The sequence below is a fragment of the Rhea americana genome, unplaced genomic scaffold, assembly GCF_003343005.1.
Source record: "Rhea americana isolate MKP2758 unplaced genomic scaffold, rheAme1 scaffold_23, whole genome shotgun sequence".
In the NCBI taxonomy this organism is placed as follows: Eukaryota; Metazoa; Chordata; class Aves; order Rheiformes; family Rheidae; genus Rhea; species Rhea americana.
In genome coordinates this window covers 1,881,469-1,903,245 of record NW_028186346.1, presented here as the reverse complement: position 1 = coordinate 1,903,245, position 21,777 = coordinate 1,881,469, and the positions used below count along the sequence as shown (strand labels likewise).

The window sequence follows — 21,777 nt, the reverse complement described above, 5'->3', positions numbered from 1 at the left end:
GTTACAAAGACTCTAATTTCAAATGAATATGCCTTCATAAAGTATTCAGGCCCAGACACACGACTGGTAGAACTGATATAAATATGAGTACACACAGGTGYACGCACATACAGATAGAGAGATAGAGAGAGAGAGATGCTTCAGCTCACAAACAAATGTAGTCTTCCTAAAGTACTTAGGATCTCTAGACTTAATTTAATACATGAAGAMCATGTATTTGAAGATCTCCAGAGAGAGAAACAAATGACTGAAGTTAACTGTGCCTGTTCCTCTCTACTGTAAGGAACTGAGAAAAAACATTAGCTATTTGTTCCATTTGGATCCAGTCCACTAGTTCCTCTTTTAAGTCAAAGCATCAAACTTCAAAAAGAAAGTGGTGACAACAGTGGCAGTCCAGAGGCCGTGGGAAGTCCATGGCACTTGCTACCCTCTCCACACACCCTGTAATTCCCCTTCACACTTTTTGTGTAACTGCTGAGAAACTTGAGCAGTTGCCAGAGTAGCAGGAGAGACGGGTTAAGTTTTCACTTTGAGGCAATTACATCCCAGGCTGCGCAGTCCAGCTTCATCAAGGTGAAAGGGGAATGCTGAAAGATTTCATCTTTAAGTGGTGAATGCTGAGATAATCATACAGTCATAAAGTAATTCAGATTTAGAAAGGACCTTAGGAGGTCTCTAGAGCAAACTCCTGCTCAAAGCAGGGTCAAAACTGAATTCAGACCAGATTGCTCAAGGCTTTGTTCAGTCAGAGGTGTAATGTCTTACTATGTTTCTAGATTTCAAAACCCAAACAAACATCAGCAACACCTTTTCATGATTTCTGAATCTGAAATTACTTAGCTTGAATTAATTCTTCAAAAATGAATAGTATGCGCAACATCATGTTTTCTAAAAATTACTACTTCAAGGTCAAGTAAGGTTTTAAATCTCAACAAGTAATCTTTTAAATCTAATTTGAAATAATACCAGAAGCCACAGAATATTCTCTCTCCATTATCCTTCCTTAGATAAAAGGAAATTCAAGGTATAAGTACTAAAGCATATACTTTAAAAGCATGTCAAGTATATAGCATATATAAAGTATATATACTTCCTTTGAAAAATACTTGTTTAAAGAGAAATGATGAGAGCAAGCCAGTGGGATTTATAATTAGTCGTTATGCTACATATCTGGGAAAGAGGGCTTGGGTTCCTGCACCAAAGACTGCTTATGTACGTTGCACTGAAAATATTAAAAAATGTAATCCTTAAGCAGTCCTTGAACCATCCCTCTGTTTGGAGGCTATAAAATCACTTGGCTATATAGGCAGAGTACTTTTTTTTGGCTCAGGGCTTTTTCACTGTAAATGGCTTTACTGGGAGTGTAAAGAGTGCATCTTCCACATGTTAGCCAATACCTTGGCGATTAGGGCATCCTAGGTAGGATGCAGGAGATAAAATCCTAGTTTTTACAAGCTAAGAAGGGCCTAGAACTCAGTTCACTCACTTCCTGAATAGCTGCTAAGACATAAGGAGGCACATAAGTGTTTCTCCTCGAAGTCATGCATTTGACTGTCTTTTATAAACAACTCACCTAGAGAGGTATACATTAGGCGCACACACACTGAAAATAACCAACAGGTTGAGTCCCTCAGGTGATAAAAGCATGGAAAACACATTGTTTTGGGGTCTTGGTTTCACTTAAGCATAACTTAAGCCCAGTTCTTGACAAGATTGAACATCCTGGGGATTCAAGAAGTATACTAGCTAGATATCTGAGGTTTTGGAGGGTTTTCTTTCATCTCTTTTCTTTGTTTTTTTCTGGAGGTGGCAGAAMGGAAGGGGTGATAAAATCCTAGCTAGCAGAGAATATAGCTTTCACATAAGGCAAGTACAGCTCAGTTTCTGAGCTCTGCAGAGTCTACAACTCCAGGCTGGCAAAGCATTATAGCATACGAGACCACTCCGATGCAAAACAGAGGGCTCATATACATACATTAGAAAGAGGGAGGCAGAAAAGATGGAGGGAGACCTTGTTTTGCACATTTTACCAATGATCTCCTGACCATGACAGCCATTCACAGCTATGTTAGGCAGGCWACACAGCCCTCCGAGCAGGTAGAGAGAAATTTATTTTCAGCATAATATAGAGCCTAAATTTGAAAAGAGGAATCATAGGGGTTTAGGACCTCAGAGTCAACTCTGCTACCCACTTTATCCCTAGACAGCTAATCATTTGAGCTTCACAGTTTAAAACAAGAGAGCCATCAGAAGGACAATGTCCTAACCCTGTAAGGGGAAGTTAATATTCTATTCTATCCAACCGAGTGATCATTAAGGCCATACATAAATATACATTAATGGACAAATGACAAGATCTAAAGACTTTGCATTCAGCACGTGTGAACTATATATCACTTTCCTTCACATACAATCACGTAGTCTCATTCTGCCATCTTCCCAGATCCTGACCAATTTCTGCATTAATTTATGCCTTATTAATTCAGAGGAAACTCAAAGGAGTATGCAGGGAAATTGCTGAAAAGATATCCCTCCACCAGCCTCCATAAATATTACTGACAACATCCTGTTGTGCATTTACTCCACTGAAACTCAACCCCAATGCAAAACCATTTAAGCCCATAAAACTGGAGCAAAACTTGACCCCAAAATGTAGCTCAAAAACGAATCACCAAATATTTTTATTAGAACAAGACAAAAGAATGTGGACAGAAATACTAGAATAACAAAATCTTTCTTTTGTAGCATTACATGCATTAATTTTGCACTTTAATATCTGAATTAAAGACATTTAAGAAGAAAGCCAAGTCATGGCTTACAGGTTTAATCAAAGCATCACCTTATTAGAATCATTTATTAATTTTTCTCAAAGATATTTTAAATAAGCCACAAATTCAAAAAGCAGTGCAGTTGCCAATCACCAATACGATTTAATACTTCTTCTCTGAAAGCATAAAAACATCAGGAGGAACTAAAAGTTAAGAGATAAGTTTATCACAGGCTCAAATTGATCAAAAATGAAAATTAAGAGAAGTATGAACAAGTTCTGAAATAAAAGCGAGATTTACCTTGAAAAGCAGCTGCATTACGAGATATCAAAAATTTTAATGTAGCGCTTGATGTTTGAAGGACTTGCTGTATATCCTGCTTTGCTGCAGTCTGGTATCTTTCTTCCATCTTTTTTGTACAGCACGTTGGGTTTTTAGAAGAACAAACCTGGAGATCAACCCCTAGAGGAAAAAAGAATACAATGATTATTGGAAAACAGAAATACACAATGTACTAAGTAAGACATATAAAATAGTTGAATTCTTTTTTTCACACAGGTATATATCCATAAGTAACTACTTATTGCTTTCAAGACACCTTGTCTTGTTACACAAAAACCAGATGGGGGTAGTGACTAAAATTCCATTGGTCATATAAAATGTCAGAAAAATGGTATTATAATGATGGAATCTCATTCCAGTTGGGAATATTGCTAACTAATGGGGGTAAAATACACTGGATATATATTGTTCCTCATCTAGAATACTGAACTGCTGGGCTAGTTCATGACTGGTATACCCATTTCTCTATAAATCCAGGACTGAATGGAATTAACTACTGCAAAATGTTAAATTACAAATATAATAGTGGAAAGTTTAGTCCTCATAGGTAATAATAAATACTCTCATATTAACTTTTATATGTCCTAAATCTGTGTCTAATCTCTCTTTTATGACCATTTACTGTTTCTTTTTCTAAGKTCTATACACTCCTACATACCAGATAACACGTCGATTCACTACATCACAAAYAGGTTGGGAAATATTCATAGAAATGAACATTTATTCAAAATTTTGCATGCTGAAAGTCAAGAGGGGCAATTCATGACCATTATGACAGCTATCAATTTCATTTTTTATAATTGAAGTATAATCAAGTAGGAAAAAACCTTAATTCTCACCCTTTATTATGACGTGGTATTTAAAATCTTCTTTATAGCATATCTAAACATTGCTTTCTAAAAATGAATAAATATTCTAAGAAAGAAGAAAGAAGTCAGAATTCAAATCACATTAATGCTAAAATTTTATGATCCAATTCAAATTCTGTTCTCAGATATACTGTTTCACTGATGAGTTCAGAAAATTTCTAGCAGAGAGCATAACAATTTTTTTTTTTTTTTAATCTGTTCTGTGGACAAAATTCTAACTCTGTGGCTGTGTACATATACATGGTTCTTTCTTCTTAACAGGTAAAAAAAAAATCATGATGGCAAGAAAAAAAGCATGAAGTTCTGAAGATAAAACTTACRCCTGCCTAGCCCTCAGCTCTTACACTCACTTTCAGCTACTACCCTATCTCTTTGTTTTTACCTTTTATTTCCCTAGCACTAAGTCTACAAGATTAAACATTCCTACCTACCTTTTAAATCATTTTTTCTAATCCTCGTGATAAATCATTCAAAGGTAGTATGAAGACATTTGGGGGAAAAGGAGGCCTTGCACATTTTGCAGTCTGAATAATCCATTAGTTATCTTATGCAAATTCGATGTTTTAAATAGTATGTTCCAAAAAGCTGAGAAAGAAAAGTTAAGTTACAGAGGACTAGATCAGAGTATTCTGAAAGGATGGAAAAGTGTTTAAATTCATTATATCAAATGTACTCCTTTTACACCAGAATGAATCAAGCAATGAGTCTTCCGAAATCATTAAATTTATTCTGGATGTGCATTAGTGGAACAAAAAATTCACCCAACACCTTTAAAGTACCTATGTTAAAAACTAAGTAGGCATCAACATACATTAAAACATTCCTTGAATACTATGGAGTCGAACCAAACAGTTTAGTTTATCCCCTTTCCCTAGCGCAAATCAATACTACACTGGATAAAAGATATATGCAAAAAACGGTTTTAATTGTTTTAGTTCCCTCTAAGAAGAAAGATGGATATTATCCATGTGGGAAAACCTGTAGTATCAAAACACGCCAGCTTCAATGACTACAGTTCCAGCTAGTTGCAATCAGGCATATCTCTCGGTTCAAGAAAGAGCAATTGTGTTTGTTTCCCTGCCTGTCAAATACACTACAACAGTAAGCTGAAGACATTCAAGCTCTCAAAACCAAGAAAGTATACTTTTTCCAGAATGAATTAAATCCACCTGACCCCATCACCAAGCTATCTCCTAACTGGAAGAGCAGAATTTTGGTTGTTCTTAAATACAGCCTACACACATACAGTTTCTCACAGTCACTCAGCACACAACAAACATCCTTCTTGTCTAACCTGCCTTCCTTTGGATCACCTGTAAATAGCTACTGCAGAATAACCCACCATAATTCCTGGTTCCCAAACAGCTTGTCATTCCTGCTGTTCAAACTTGCACTGATAACATACCCTACGCCATATCCACATGCCTACCAGAAAGAGGAAAGCCAACAGCAGAGACTCTGAAGCACAGTGAAGCCTCGAGTGGATCTGCTTCCACCACTGTTAAACAGATTTCCTACACACACAAAAAGTGCCGGCTATTGAAGAAAAGACTTGACAAGCAAATTTTGTCCCCTTATCTATGTGCTGATGACTGACACAGGATTCCCTGGCCCCAGGTTTTCACTTCAGCTACACCATGGGAAAATTCCTACTGTTTACACACAGCAATGCCAATTCTGAAACAAGAGTTGTTTGCATTATATTTAGACAGGTCATAAAGCTCCAGAAGATCCCTTTAGAAGTTACGTTTAGAAAAGCACAACACCTGAATGAAATAGGTAAATTGTGTACCATAAGTAGTTTATTCAAAGCCCTAGATGAATATTTGTCTCTACAATACTCAATACTACACAGAGGTAACTTGATTGCCATGACAGATATAGAAACTTCCTTTGCTAATTGCAGATAATATGGGAAGACAGATGGCAGAGTGGCATGGGTAATCTCCACTGTTACAATTCCTTGTCTGTCCATCCCAACGCAGGTGTGGAAGGAAGATACACTTCAACCTACAGTATTGAATATTGTAGGGTTTCTCTTCATTTGTAAAGAATTTACTCTTCTTCATGCTTTAGGTCATATGGTGTGAGTTTTTAAGCAAAACTAATTCATTTTAGTGAGGACTGCTGTTCAGAAATTGATAATCTRATATAACTTTATGAAGACAAATGTTTTGCTCCATATACACAAGAACAGTTTATTGCCCACAGCAATAAAATGTACCTTGAAGTAAATCTATTTCACAGACGTAATCAGAAATAAAACTYGTTATGCCAAAGGAAGAGCACTGGATACTGTAAGAAATCCTACTCCCATACAGAATTCACACCTCTGAGGTTCCCTTCACGGTAGCGTAAAAATGTGAGAGTGTAACCTCTAGATGCAAAAACAGACTAAGGCAAGTGACATCCCTGTAAATCTCTCTGAAGTGATTTTCAATTGAAAGATTTTCAATGAAAGGATAACACACGGCGAGTAGCACATCCACAAGCCACAGTCCAAGAARCTAGAAACCTTCACTATCACAAGAGAAAGGTAAAATTTTATTCCAATGCAGATACGAATCTCTGAACTTCTGCAAATATTAAGAAATATTATTTCTGAAGTATTCTAGTATTGGTACAAGATATCTTTTCCACAATACCTTTTCATGTTTTGGAGGGCTGTTTATCTTCATTTTAAACATGTAATTTCCATACTCTGAAATATGACTGAGTATGTAAGTTTTTACAACTTATGAGTCGTAAAGCTCCTCCTTGGGACGTTAAGACCTCCTGACAGCTGCCTCTACAAATCTCTTGCCTTGTGAAAATTTAAACATCCCATCTTCAGATATTCTCATTCAGCAGTGAAAATAAAAATGCAAAAATTAACGTGGTCTATTACATTATGTTATTTATTAGCTACTCTAGTATCTATACTCTGCATGCCAAAGAAAACAGTTAGGGTCAAAGTCAGCCTTAGACAAAGTTGCCTCCCACCCCAACAACACTGAAGAAGATCTTAAAACAATTTTTATTACAAGTAGTAAAAGGCTACCTCCTGCTCTACCACCTCAGAATCCTTGTAAGTGCCTATATACAGTTTCCCTGTCCTCCATCTCTTACTTCTTCATGCCCTGCACCTTCACACTTCAAACCAGATTTAGACTTCAACCTCTTCAGCTGACTGCAACCTCTTAATCTGTACCAGCTCTCCAAACTGAGTTCTCTACGCTGCTTATCACCACCATCCTCCTACAGCATCTGCACCTGCTCATGCCTAGATCACCCTAAAACTACCGGAGACTCCTCTCTTCACACCCCATTTTTCCTCTCAGGCCAAGCCCCGGATATGGCAAAGCAGGTGTAGAAACTGCAGTATCATATATGAAAACTATCCTGCGATTCTCATGGAGTTTTAGCTGCTCTGTGGCAACTGCCATCTGGAGAAAGGCCTGTACCCACAGCAGCTAAAACTCCATGAGAAGTGAAAGAAGGAGAAGCAGTGGGAATGGACAAATTCATGGGACCTCAGGCAACCATTTGAGATTCCTGTGCTTAAGGCTAACCACACCTAGGATTGAAAATAAAGCAGACAAAGCTGAAACTTTAATTGCATGCAAGTCTGTTTCTCTTCACCTACAGTTGTAACTCTTTCTAAATAAATGATACCAGTTAAAAAGTAGGGGGAAGGGAGGGGAGGGAGAGAGCTTTATCACAGTAGTGGTGATGGCTTCAGTAAACTTTCGTCCTGGAAAGAGACAGAAGGTTTCCCAAGGAAATGGGTCAAGAGAACAGTTAAGTGATGCACTACACAACTCAAGAAATTCAGGGATTACAGCTATGTTAACACAAACTCTTCCAGGAATGAGTTTTGTTATGCTGCATGTATATAAAACATACATAATTTCATGAGCAMCAACCTCTATGCAAAAAGTGTCTAAACTGACATTGTTTAAGGAAAATAAAATGGTGCAAGTTTATGTTAATCCTTTTAAACCATCTTGCTTATGATTAGATAAATTTACTGTCGTACTGAATATTAATTAATTTAAATATTAACTACATTAAGTGAGAATTTTAAAATAACATACTGTGGAAATTGCAGTAACAAGCTGRACTAATATACCACCTACCTGCAAACAAATTAAAGGAATGAAAGAAGCCTGCAGCAATATTTACTAATCATACCAGAAAGATCTATCCACAGGTATGACACACAGTTTGGTCCTTCCAATTTAATTTTTTTATTCACAAAGAAATTATCACACAGGGCACATCACAGTGGAGACAAGTCAAGGAATACTCTGCATTCTGCCAGCAGCAATACACTTGACAAGCATCAARAAAAAGAATGTTCATATTGATAGTAATATTCACACTATTATGTTACAATGCTCTTTTCTTTTTTTATTGGTTACCAAATATTATCTCCTGTTTGTAACCAAAACCAAGTCACCATTGTTGAAAAATGTCAAACAGTTACATAATCAYGTGACTGACGCTCCCTGAAAATTGAGTGTCAGGGACAATTAATAAGTTGCCTGGACACATTTCAACACCATAACAATTCCAGATTTTCTATATTCTTTATTTATTCCCCTATATGCATTCTTTAGGCTCTTTTCTGAAAGAAGGGGGTTTATTTATGTTTAGTTATTTAGAAATTGATTCGGTATTTTTTTTAATTAATTTAAAATTAAAAACTCATATTTAGTAATATATCCATTTATTTAAGTACAGCTGAACCAGGACTTGACACAGAAACACTCTATTAAAAGAATATCTTTGCCCCAAGAAATAAAAGCTGAAAAGTCAGGCACAAATTCATCATTTTATCAATTCACCTGATCAGAATAACATCTGGATCAAATTATGACCGCCTATGTTGCTGAAATACCTATTGCTATTGGAAATTATAGAATGCAGTATGTGTTAAATTAATGTTTGACCTTGTCTAAAGTCTGTAGATAAGGCATCTGTCTTTGTCAGGAAATGTTTAGCACTTACTTAAGAGACTGACTGACATAGAAGCCAACAGCCTGGAGCTTGGATTTCCCTTGAAGTTGCAACAACTTTATGGGGACAAAAATGTTAAATATCTTTTTTCTAGATACTCAGAAGATAATCTACTACTACTACACTGATCGAAGACAGTTGTCTCCATTCTCTTGGCAGTTTGATTCTCCAGCTTATCAACAGATCTGAGATTCCTCATTATGGCTTAGACTTCCAAAATACTTGATTTTATCAGATGCTGGAAACAATCACTCTCAATGTACTCTTCTCAATTCCAGATTCACAAAGCAGACTGAGTAATAACTCTGGTCTACTCATCTCATTTACCTTTCTTTCATATACATTGATTTTTTTCTAGCCCTTTAAAACAATTCTTAGTAACTTCCACATTTCTTGATATTTTTGTAATATTTATAACTATCTTTATTTCCTTTTTGACTATAGAATATTTAAAGTATGATCATAAGAGTCCACCAAATTTGTCAGAAGAAATATAGGAGTTGTTTGAATTAGAATTAAACAAAGAAGAAGAAAAATTAATCTAAATCAATTTTACTAAGAACTGTCTACACTTAGACTTTCCTGTATTTTTTTCACGTGCTGATACTATAACAGCAAAAAGGTGTAGTAAAACTATATACTGCCAAACTAAAGATGCATGCTTTCTACTGYGCTTTTCCTAACTTGTTTCTCTGCAGTAAAGCAGTGTCAGATATACACATTTTCCTCATTCAGATGCCCTTAAAGAAAAAGTTAGTAAATCCCTATGGAATAAATTTTCAATGCCAAAAACACAATCAATTAATGAAGCTGATATAGTTTTAACAGCAGAAAAATACTGAAGGTTTAACTATTAATTTGCAGGTGGAACATAATTAATACACTTMAACTCTTATGTTTTTCAAGGCAAGATAAGCTGTTTTAGTGTAGTTGAAGCGCAAAGCATTAAGAAATCAGATGTATAATTAAAAAAATTAAAAACTCGATACCTTTCTATTTTCACCATTAAAAAGAATATAGATTTTCTAGATGTTCTCCAAAGGCACATACATAGAGATCAATCACAGCCTTTACTGACTACAGTTTTGAGGTAGGTCTATGCTTCTAAATGCAAGTGCATCTTTTTTACACCGTAACAGAACTGCTTSTATGGTATTCAGACTAAGTATTAAAAGCACCTAGTATTTCTTTATAACATATGCCACTACATCTGTTGACAGTTTGGTTTGTGAGCTGAAGCAACAAAGTTTCAAAGTGGTCTGAGTAAGTTTGATCCAAATGGAGCATGGAAAACGGTTTTATCCCGGCTTCTCTTTTTAACCCTTGTCAGTGCCGCAGCTGTGGGATTTCACGAAAAATTCATTCTGGTATTTTCAGGAGTAGGAAYAGGATTATCTTATGTAATTACTGCTACATGCTATGCCTGGGCCTAGGCATCTCCTAGCCGTGGGACGTGGCAGCACTTCGCAGGCACAGGCTCCTCGGAGGCCTGTTGGCCACGTTTCGGTTCCACGCCGAGGTGAGACCTGGGCACTCAGCTCTCCCGTCTGGTGCCAGGGGTGGGAAGACTGAGCCACGCCGGCCAGAAGGGCACTGTGGTAGACCACTTGCTGAGCGGGAGAACAGGACTACAGCATCTTGCCATGYGAGTTTCAGATAGCCTCTTTATCTCCTCTCTCTCTATGTATTACCTGAGGAATTTACACACTTTGGTTCAGTTACTACTGTTGCAAAAAATAATTTCCTAATGTTAAAAGGCATAAGTGCTATASTTCATTAGTTTCCAGCACTGATCAAATTTAGTGACAATTAAATACACACAGAGCTGTATTTTTCCCCCGTTCCTAATAGTATAAAATGTTAAAGAGTATATCCTCTTGTTTGTCTTTAGGGTCTGGATTTCTTAACAGAACTAATTTTAGSTCTCTTTGACCTTCATTTGAAAGAATATTTATTTTTATCAAAGCAAGGTTGGGAAATAAAAAACAACACATTTTCCTAACACTATCTTCAGTTATAAAATAAACTATTTGATTTGATTAGCAACATAAAGAAAAGCATTCATATTTTGCAGCACTGAATCAGAGTTGTTAACTTTTAGAGTTTTTTTTTTCTTTTAATTAATCCATACAAATTCATTGAAACTACAGGTTTTCTCAAATCTCACATAAAAGAGAACAAGCAGTGCAGAAATTGGGCAATATGTGATGTGCTCTAATTTAAGATTAGATTAAAATTAAAATTTAATGTATTTTAAAATTATTTAAAAATAATTTATTCTTATCCCTGTTTACTAATTTCAAAATGCAACAAACCATTCACTTCTTAAGTCCTCTTAGATATTTCATTTTTCATAAGCACAATCTACAGATATTTGTTTTTTGCAGCCACAGAATTAAAATAAATTCTGTGGTTGCTCTTTCATGAATTCTTAAGTGGTACAGTTAATTTTAGCAAATCACTGTATTTTAATATCATCAAAGAAAAGTGAGTGGCAATTAGAACTATTTTTTCTAAGAGAAGACCAGAATTGTTTTTTAATTAAGATACTGTTCCTTTTTACTCTTCTCAGACTTCAGTATTCCCTCTTACCCTTATACCAAATGCTGTATCAATATAATTTTATAACACTGTGACATATCAGTCTGTTTTTCTTTCAGCATTTCTCATTCTCTTAATAAAGGACAGTGATCATTTGCTATAGCATTGAAGTAGCCTTTCAGCCTTTCCTCTGCACTAATTCCATTTTACTAACATTTCCATATATAATTGCTTCAAGTGCTTATTGAGTTTAGATTTTTTTTTCTTGTAGATTTACTTATTTCCTTTCACAATTCTTCCATGGAATAAATTCTTTTACACGGCTTTTGTAAATAATTGGAATACAAGAAGACTAAGGATAGTTGCTTCCTTTAACTTCAGTTTTTTGTGATGAGAAACAAGGAGCTTTGTTAGTGATCTGTTTTAAAATAATTCCCTGAATTTACATAAGTTATAAAAAAAAAAAATCTAGTAAATATGACAAAACTGATAGCTATAAATACTTTATTTAGCAAGCAGTGATGATGGCAGAACGCATGGGCTGTGTCAATGCTCCTAACTTTCAAGCCACATCTGTGGCTTAAGTCAAATGACAGGTTAGCTCACATCCACACTGCTGGGAGTTTGCTCCCCTTTTAGCAGGTTTGTCTTGAAGAAAGCTAGTTGGAGATGCTTGAAACAGGTAGCAAATAAGTAATTAAGCAGTGYGAACAGTCAGTGGTCTGATGCCACTCACTGGCCCTTTTCTATTTAGCACTCTCTCTGCTAAAGAGTTCACAAACTTCCCAATATTAYATGTAGCAGTGCAGGTGTTAGTAATCCTGACTTACAAAGATTCAAGCTGCAATTAATACTCTTACCCATCAAAAGCAAAAACATAAATCTGCAAAACAGTATCAGACCTACTTCTTGAAAACAAAACAAAAAAAAAATTACGTTGCCACCACTGACTACAAGGATAAACAAGTTTTATCTCATATGGCTGGCAGACAAAACTTCTCAACCAGTTATGACAAGAGGGCAACTGTTATAGGGATTTCTGATACCATTTCAAGAACAGGGAATATTTARTTTTATTATAATTTATTTGACCTTGAAATAAAATTTGTTAGGACAAATAACTAGGTTATATCCCATACTAGAACATCCAGATGATTCAAACTTTGTTCAAAGAATCTATCATACAGCAAACTCTCTCTGGCCAGTCAATATTTTTTCTCAATAGAAGAACAAAGCCTTTCAACTCAAAAATAACTTTTCCTTACTAGACTCCTGATGTGCATGGTTTGGTGGAAACTTTCTTCTATAGTGATTAAGTAACAGCATTATACTGCAGTTCCAGCAGTTAGCATACTTGGTCTCAATTAGGAAGCACATATTTTTTAAATTAAGTTCCTTCTAGCTGGTCGTGATGTCACACCTGAGCACCTGCGTTTGAGACACACTAGAAAAATTCTTCATTGCCCAAGTAGAGAATGACAGTTCTGAGACTACAAGGAAACTTACTCAAGGTTTAAAGGTAGAAAACACCCTACATCTACCTACAAGCAATTGTGACTCTCCAAGCAGAGCTGCGGTATTTAAGTGTTTCTCCTCAGGAGCTTGGACAAGTTAGCAATATGCATCTCATACTAAATGAAACTCACGACTCAGTGATCTAGCACTGATGGATAATGGCAAAGTGATTTCCCAAAGTATCTTTATACCCTACTTTGAGAAACTAAATACCATGACATGAACGTTTGGCACTTGACACTGAATCTGTACAGCTAAACAAACCAGACCAAGGAATAGGCGATTCCATGATTATTCATATAGCTCTACTGTTGGCACACTCTGGGCATGGCTTTGACACATGCATGGATAAAAACAGTCAGCTCTAAAGCGCTAGCCTTAAGAGATATGGACCAGTTTCATTTAGCCTCAGAGACAGGATTAATGCCTGGTCATCTCTTAAAATTTAAGAGTAGTTTCCCATTTACCTGTCTGGTAGAGCACCCCGAAAGCAAGCGAGGGGAATGGGCTCCAGAATGGCACATTTCAGAGCAGCTGGGCTGGCACCAAGCACCAGCACCAAAGGGAAGCAGGGGGGGCAAGAGCAGCAAAGCACATTCAAGCAACTCCCAAGCACCAGGCGTGACAAAAGGACATGAGAACAGGGGGCTGCACTAGACCAGCAGGGAAACCCTGGTGCAGAGAACACCACTGTCCCAGCAGGTCTGCAGCTGCTGGCCCCGCAGCCCCCGCACACTGCCTGGGCAGTGTCGCCTCCCCATGGGGCACCAGAAGCAGCCCATCCCCGGTGCAGGTACCAAGGTACAGAGCCCATGAACAAGGGCATGGAGGACGTGAAAGTGGCTTGTCTGTTACACTATCTAGTTAAGGACTATTTAGTATAAAAGAAATAACAAAAAACAAGGAAAGTGATAAATTAAACACAGACACAAAACCTAACAGGCAGATAGAAGACAGTAACGAAGACCAGAACTTTTTAGCCTTTGACTGATGAGCTATTAAGGAACGACTCAGGCAAAGCCTTGGCGAGAGTCAACCTGAACCTTGTAACTGACAATAAGGGGAAAACAAGAGTAACATGAGCAGTATGGGATACTTGAGGGGGCTTGCGGGACTGCATGAAACTTATTAAGGGATATCAGAAGTGGGTTGTGGGATTCAGTAAAACTTACTAGGAAATATTTAGAGAAGGGTCAAAGGCAGACAAAGGGAGGAATCTGGGTGAATCAAGGAGGGATAAGCACAGGAAAACAGGAGATAAAAGGGGTAACATGTAGGACATATACGGAGATATGACTGAACTCTGGGCCTGATCACTACAGTCTGTCCAATCTTATTAGATCTTTTTTTCTTAAATTTTTGTATGTGTAATCTCACTCTCTTTTCTGTTTGTCTGTGCTGCAACTGGAGAAAGAGCCATGGGTCATGAGGCCCATGGGCCAGCAACTGGAGAGACCAGGGACTACGATGTGTGTTGTATGTGACAGGTTGAAACATCAGCAGCTAAAGCACATTTATATTTTCCTGGTGAATTTAATCCTCTGCATATGTGTAATTCACTAGCAAACTTCAAGCTGGACTAGCCAGCAAGTAGCAGAAGACTTGCATCTGGAAAGACTCAAGGTCTGAGCCAGTGGTGGGTGAGGGGCCCAAGGTCTGGGTGTGGAAATCAAGCAGACTGAGAGCTCATGCTAATATTCAAGGAATCTGCAACTGGGGGGATGTTTGTGAGACAAATGCATGAGAGCACACATCTACTTGCTGGCAAACATCAAGCTGGACTAGCCAGCAAGTAGGAGGAGACCAGCATGCTGGGTAAGGAGACTACGCAGGGATATTAGATGAAACAAGAGGTCATGTTGATATTTGGCAGATCTGTGAATGTGCTTGTGAATCTTGACAGTGAGGGAGTTTATGTTTCACTAGTGAACCTTGATCAGTCAAACAGGAGGAACCAAATTAGGCTATCTGTACCTATGTTTTAAGCAGCTTCTGGTAGTGATGTATGTGAGTGCTGCTAACAGTAGTGCTTGGTCTGTGGCAGTTCATGTATCCAGCCATATTAATGTCCTCTGCATGCACATGTGTATGCACCTCTGGGATACATGCTTATGTTTGCTACTGGTGGAACCTGCAAATGCAAACAGTATCAGCTCTATACATTGGACTGGAACAGAAAGCAATATAGCCATCCCAGAGCACACCTGGCTGGACTTCAGAAACCAGGAAGAAGTTGTCCCTGGGTCCTGGAGTCCACTGGATTTTGAAGGTCTCATAACTTCCTTAACACTAGGAAATAAACACAAGGAGCTGGAGGACTGCATGTGCACACAGAACTGTGACACTGTGGGAACTCCTGAGACAAAGGACAGATCAAGTGACTGGAGTGCTCTAATACAGACTCACCAGGAAAGCCAGGCAGGAAAGAAGAAAGATTGCCCTTTAATTTAAGGGTCAGTTTCAAGATACAGAGCTGACAATAGGCTGCTTAACAGTTTGTAGTGATCCAAGATAAGAGAAGAGACCAATAAGCGTAATGTCATGGTGGCAAATTGTTACAGGATGAGGTCAGGATAAAGGACAAGATAGTATCATCTTTAAGCAAGGCCCTGGTTCTCCTGGGAGATGTTAAAACCCACAACAGTTGGTGAGGGGATGCAAGCAATCCAGGAGGTTTCTGGAGGGTATCACAGGTTCTAGATGTGCCAATTAGGTATGGTGCTCTTCTGGATTGATACTCACAGGAAAGGACTTAGTCATGGAGGCTGTAATCAAGAGCAGCATTCAGTGTAGTGACCATGAAATCACAGAGATTAAATTCCTAAGGGGAGTAAAGACGGTTAGCAGCAGAGTACAGATCCCGATTTTCATATAAGCAAACTTCCACTTACTCTGGAAACAGGTAGACAGGATTATCTGGGATGCAGCTCTGAAAGATGAGTTTGCTTAGTAAAGTCTTTAAGGACAATTCCTCATCCAACCAGTCAAATAGTCAGTCCTGATGCTCCAACGAGTAGACTTCTCAAAAGACAGGCCTGAGTAAACAGGGAATTCATGACTGAGCTTCAGTGAAAAAAGAATGCATATGGCAAGCTGAGGCACCAGCAGGTTACAAAGTAGAAGGCAGAAACATCACCCAAGCTTGCAAAAATGGTGTTAGAAAAGGCAAAGTTCCACTATAATTGAAACTGGCAAGAGACATCAAGAAGACTTTGTACATTAGCTGTGAACAGTAAAAGATTATACAAGGGAATAGCTGGCTTGCTGCTGAAAGGGACAAGTGATTTAGTGACCATGGATACAGATAAGGCTGAGGCATTTGGTTCTTTTGTTGCCTCTGTCTTTGCCAACAAGGTCTCTCAGGCCTCTGTGCCCAGAGTTGTGTTAAGTAGGGAGAGGAACTAGCAACAGTGGAAGAGGAAAGAGTCTGGGTTTTCTTGAAGAATCTTGACAAAAACCATCTCATAGAACCAGGTGGGATGAATCTGAGGGTGCTGAGAGAGATGGCTGAAGTCACTGCAAGGCCACTATCATCCTTGAAAGGCTGTGGACCCAGAGGAGGTCCCCAATCAAGTAAATGTTGCACCCATCTTCAAAAGGGCAAGGAGGATATTTGAAGGAATTGCAGGCCAGTTAATCTTGCTTTGGTGCCTGTACAGCAGGTCTGTTAGACTTTTACATGGCCAAAGTTATTCAGCTACATTTGGAAAGCTTGCTTTCTACAACACACCATAATTTTTCTGCTCTATGCTAGTCCACACAATACAGTGGATGAGTACTAAATTCCTCAGCAAACCTTTATTTCAGAAACTAGATACTAAAACACTTGAGAACTAAAAGCAGCTCTGAAAAGGCCGAAAAAAAAACCTCACAGCAAGATACTAGATGCTTTTTTTTTTTTTTTTTTAATGTCACTGCAGTTCTACAGTTTTCTGAGGAGTGACTTATTGAAAGCCAGTATTATGCATTACAGTAGTCTCCCCAGTAAACTGTTCAATCTTCAGCATAGCTTGTATACAGGTCTGAATGTCATCAGGGGATTTGGAACTATTCCCAGTGAAAAACATAGTTGCCTGTTTTTTTCCCCTCCTACAAATATTTTTAAAAAGGTTAAAAAACCCTACGATTGCTATCTTTGAAAGATATGACAGATTATGTGAATTGTGTTTTTCAGGATAGCACTTTATTGTTACTCAGCTCTGTATGTGATCTGCCTTACTCTCCAAATCTTGGCAGGTAAAAACTACATCTAAATGATCTCTCTCTGCTTGAAACTGAAAATACAAACTCAAAGCTGCCCATGTACCAGTACAGGGTGGGGTTGACCTATTGGAAAGAAGCTCTGCAGAGAAGGACCTCGGAAGTCCTGGTGGACAACAAGTTGACCATGAGCCAGCAGTGCCCTTGTGGCCAAGAAGGCCAATGGTATCCTGGGGTGCACTGGGAAGACTGTTGCCAGCAGGTGGAGGGAGGTGATCCTGCCCCTCTCCTCAGCCCTGGGGAGGCCTCATCTCGAGTCCTGTGTCCAGTTCTGGGCTCCCCAGTGCAAGAGAGACACGGAGCTACTGGAGAGAGTCCAGCAGAGGAGTACAAAGATGATTAGAGGTCTGCAGCATCTCTCCTATGAGTAAAGCATGCAAGAGCTGGGCCTATTTATCCTGGAGAAGAGAAGACTGAGAGGGGATCTTATCAATGTCTACAAATATCTGAAGGGAGGGTATCAAGGGGATAGGGACAAACTCTTTTCATTGGTGCCCAGTGACAGGACAAGAGGCAATGGGCACAAATTGAAACACAGGCAGTTCCATCTGAATATGAGGAAAAACTTCTTTCCTGTGAAGGTAAGCTTGCACCGGAACAGGTTGCCCAGAAAGGTTGTGGAGTCTCTTTTTCTGGAGACACTCAAAACTTGCCTGGACGTGATTCTGTACAACATGCTTTAGGTTACCCTACTTGAGCAGGAGTGTTGGACTAGATGATCTTCAGAGATCATCCAACCTCAGCCACTCCGTGATTCTGTTATCAGATTGTCTTGCACCCAAATAACATTAAAACAATGCTATATGCAATACTTAGTCAATAACATTATTGTATAATACATCATAATTCTGAAGTCAGAAGTGTGTAACTGAGCTGTCAAGCCAAGACAAAATTAGAACTTGCACCATTACTGCTTCTGCTACTGACCTGACATGCATCCCTTGCACAGATAAACAGTAGTTTGATTTTTCAGAAGCAATAACTACCCACAGTTTTCATTCATTTCCTTTTTCCTAGGAGGTTAAGAAAAACAAATCTTGCACACAAAACCTCTGCCTTTTTGTATTTTTTTTTTCCAATTTGTAAAGTACTGACCTCACAAGCATTATTTATTAATAACTAAAATACAATATACAGAGCATCTCTTCACATGCAGTTCTGTGCACACACATAAATTGCTTGTTCAATATTAAATTTAATAAATTTAATATTACTTAGATAATTAATCATATTATCCAAACTGTGCTTAATGTTTCAAATAAATGTTAGGCATTACTCAGCTTTCAAAGCTTTAGCCACTTTCCCTCTGGTGAAGTAGGAGCTAATCAAAACTTTCACATAAACTTGTTACGGGATCTTATATAGCATTAAGAAAGTAGAGCAAAACTCTAAAATAATAGCAAATATTTGTTTATGGTTTCAGCTGACTCTTCATTTTTTTATTTTATTTTTTTTTTTAAAGAAGTGGCATCTTTTTAACATGGATAACATTCTCAATCCTATGGGAAGGAACACTGTTTTTACTTTAAGACTGCTAATCATGTACATATAAAGTACATTTTATTGACCTACTTCTGTTCCAGCTCATTAAACCCAGCTGCTTTCAGTAGTTGGGGAAAAGTAACTGAATGCAACATGTAAACTAACCCAACTGACTAAAAATGGAGTGCTTGCTCAAAATCTACAGCAGGACTTTGTACTTGTTCCTCTATAGAGCTGCAGAACATGCAGCTGTTTACAGACAGTATTTTAGAAGAGCGTATGTGCAACAGCAAATGAAACAGGTCACTCCATTTTTGTACAACTAACATTAAAAAAATCCACACTCATTTTCTGTGTTTTCACATCTCAAAATCTTCCTAGCCTCTGCAGGAATTATTTTGTCAATAGTCAATTATATTGAAATATTGTGGGAAAACATTTTCAGCTCCAGGAGGAACACTGGCTCTTTTCAGTACCGAATTCTGAAGGCTTTACACTGCAACCTTTTTTTTCCCCCCTTCTCTCTCCAACACAAGAAAAAAATGAAACAACTTGGCCTGCAATAAATATATATTAACATATGCAGTTGTAGCCTTGGGAAAGTTCTGCAATGGAAAACCATCTAGATGGTTGCAGAAGAGTTCAGAAAGAATAAAATGCAGTTATTCTGAGGTATAGGCTTGCTTAATTGCAGAACAGCTAGAACTGATTCCAGACTTTCCATTAATTTTCCAAGTCCTATAAGCCTGTACTTCCCATAATTTTAGATAAACAAGAGCTGGATGAGGATGTTAACTGCCAGGAAGAAAAAATACTGGTTGCTATTAGACAAATAGTTTTATGAGATCAAACTAGAATCTGAAAAATCCCCAAATCTCCTAGGATTGTCAAGATAACTAGCCTTGTAAAAGCCAGCACTGAAATGCCACTAGTCTCAGAAGCAGTTGTTCAAACCAGTTGCTCATTACAAAATGGATTTGCAAGCTATATCAGATATGAGTCCTTCTCAATCCTTTCCCTTCAATATCTGTTTCTTAATTCATCTTTGTTAAAAGCTGTAATTCTTGACTTAAAATTAATCATCATAAAAAGACTGCTGTGCCTAAATAAAAGAGAGCAGGATTCAGACTCACGTACTTGACCCTGACTGTCCACACTGTTATCTCTTTCTGATGTTCTGTTTTGACGGCTCCACGATTTCTCTCAATATAGTGCCCAAAGGCACTTCTGGAGATAGTGAATTTCAGACACTGCTTTCAAAAGCCACCATATACAAGACTGTATTAGGTTTGCCTCCTTCCTAAGGTTCATCCATTACCGTCCACCTACTCACAAGCGCCTCTCTGCATGCTCTCATGCAACACCTCAAGGCCCACAAAACCTGCTTTCACCATACACTGTAAAGCCACCACTCCGGCCAGCTGCAAAACMACCCTCCTGTTTTTAAGACTGCTTGAAACAGATGGGAGAAGGAAACCAAAAAAACCAAGTGTGCCATAGCATTACAGTGGATCTAGAGGAGACTCAAGGGCAAACCCCAGGTAGTGTGGACACAGGCATGCCAGATACTAGCCTTAAGCAACACAGACATGAGCTAATCTATTACGTGCAGCACAAGAACTAGGGATTCAGCCCCTATCCTTATTCAGCAGTATGGACACAGCCCTATAAGGATATCCTAGCTTGGTCAGGTCCTAAGGCTTCTGGGCACTACTGACTTCCTAGAAGATATGGAAAATTTGTTGCCAGATATCGAAAAGTTGCTACACAGCTAAACACATTTCATTTTTTTTCTCTTTTAATTCTAAAATATTTTAAGAATTTTCTTTCATCCTGACTGCTTCATGAATCCAAAGGTGAAATATTCCTTCAGGAACCAACAAGATATACACACATGTACCCGTGTGTGTGTGTGTGTGCGCGTAAAATATGAATGAGGTAGTAAGCAACAATCCTTACAAAATAGATGTGATAAAAAACATCAAAGGCAATATAACAGAGCAACTCAACTCTTACCTTTGGCTAAATCTTTTTCTGGAGATTTGGTTCTTACCTAAGTTCTACATTCTTACATCACCTGAATTATCTGATTTGATTTGAAATTAAAAACAAATATTAGAATTCAAATCAGTTTACAAACACAGATCAAAATTTAAGGGAGAGTTTGGAGTAGCATTAATCTGACACAGATTTTAAATTAACTTCTATTGTTTAACCTAGATTAGCAATATTTTTACTTGAATTAGCAGAACAGTATTACACACCAGCTTCTTCAGAGATTCTCTCACGCTTCAAGTATAGATTTTTGCATCATTTTTCCAATTTCACAGGCATAACAGTTCTCCATCCAAAAAGGCTTTGCAGTAAAGTTTATACTCATCACAGAGCCTTCACTTTTACTGTGCTTCTTGTTCTCAGAACTGCATAAATGACCTCCTAAAGGTTGCTGAAAATAAGCCAAAACAATGACTCCGGGGAGGGGGAGGAATTGTGCTGAGCTTGGACAAATCTCCAGCACTTAATCATCTTCTTGATCAGGAACTGATGGATTCCACAAGTCCAGGAAGTGTGACATTTCTCAATAAACCATGCAATTCAGCTTTTTGGTGTAAACAGAAGCCTGACAATTTTTTCACTGGCATATCTATTGAGACCTCTTCCTCAGCAAGGTGAGGGTGACAGGTTTATAATTCATCCCACTCCACTGTTCCATGGCATTTAGAGAGCAAGAAATCAGAGAAAAATCTTATTTGCAAGAAGAAGAAAAAAGGAAAAAAAAAAAAAAGAATTGAGACACGAGCTTCCCATTTAATTTGCCTGGGGAAAAAAAAAAAAAAAAAAAGCTACTAAATTCAGCTAAAAGCTCTAATTTTATGAGTCTTTTTGGAGTAAAAAGTTGGAAATCTTGAAGTGTCTTAGATAACAATACCAGAAATATAGCCAAAGGAGTAAAGAAAGTGTTTTGTGGGCAATGTGGGGAAAAAAGCTTTTTTTTTTTT

At 37.9% G+C, this 21,777-nt stretch overlaps 1 protein-coding gene across 1 annotated transcript in view; it reads right to left on the bottom strand.

The window, feature by feature from the left end:
* The window catches only part of GPC5 (glypican 5), a 712,598-nt gene that overhangs the window by 674,818 nt on the left and 16,003 nt on the right, over nucleotides 1–21,777 (bottom strand). Inside the window, exon 3 of the mRNA XM_085306027.1 lies at nucleotides 3,069–3,230. Coding sequence (XP_085162153.1) covers nucleotides 3,069–3,230 — 162 coding nt within the window. The remainder of the gene's footprint in view (nucleotides 1–3,068; nucleotides 3,231–21,777) is intronic.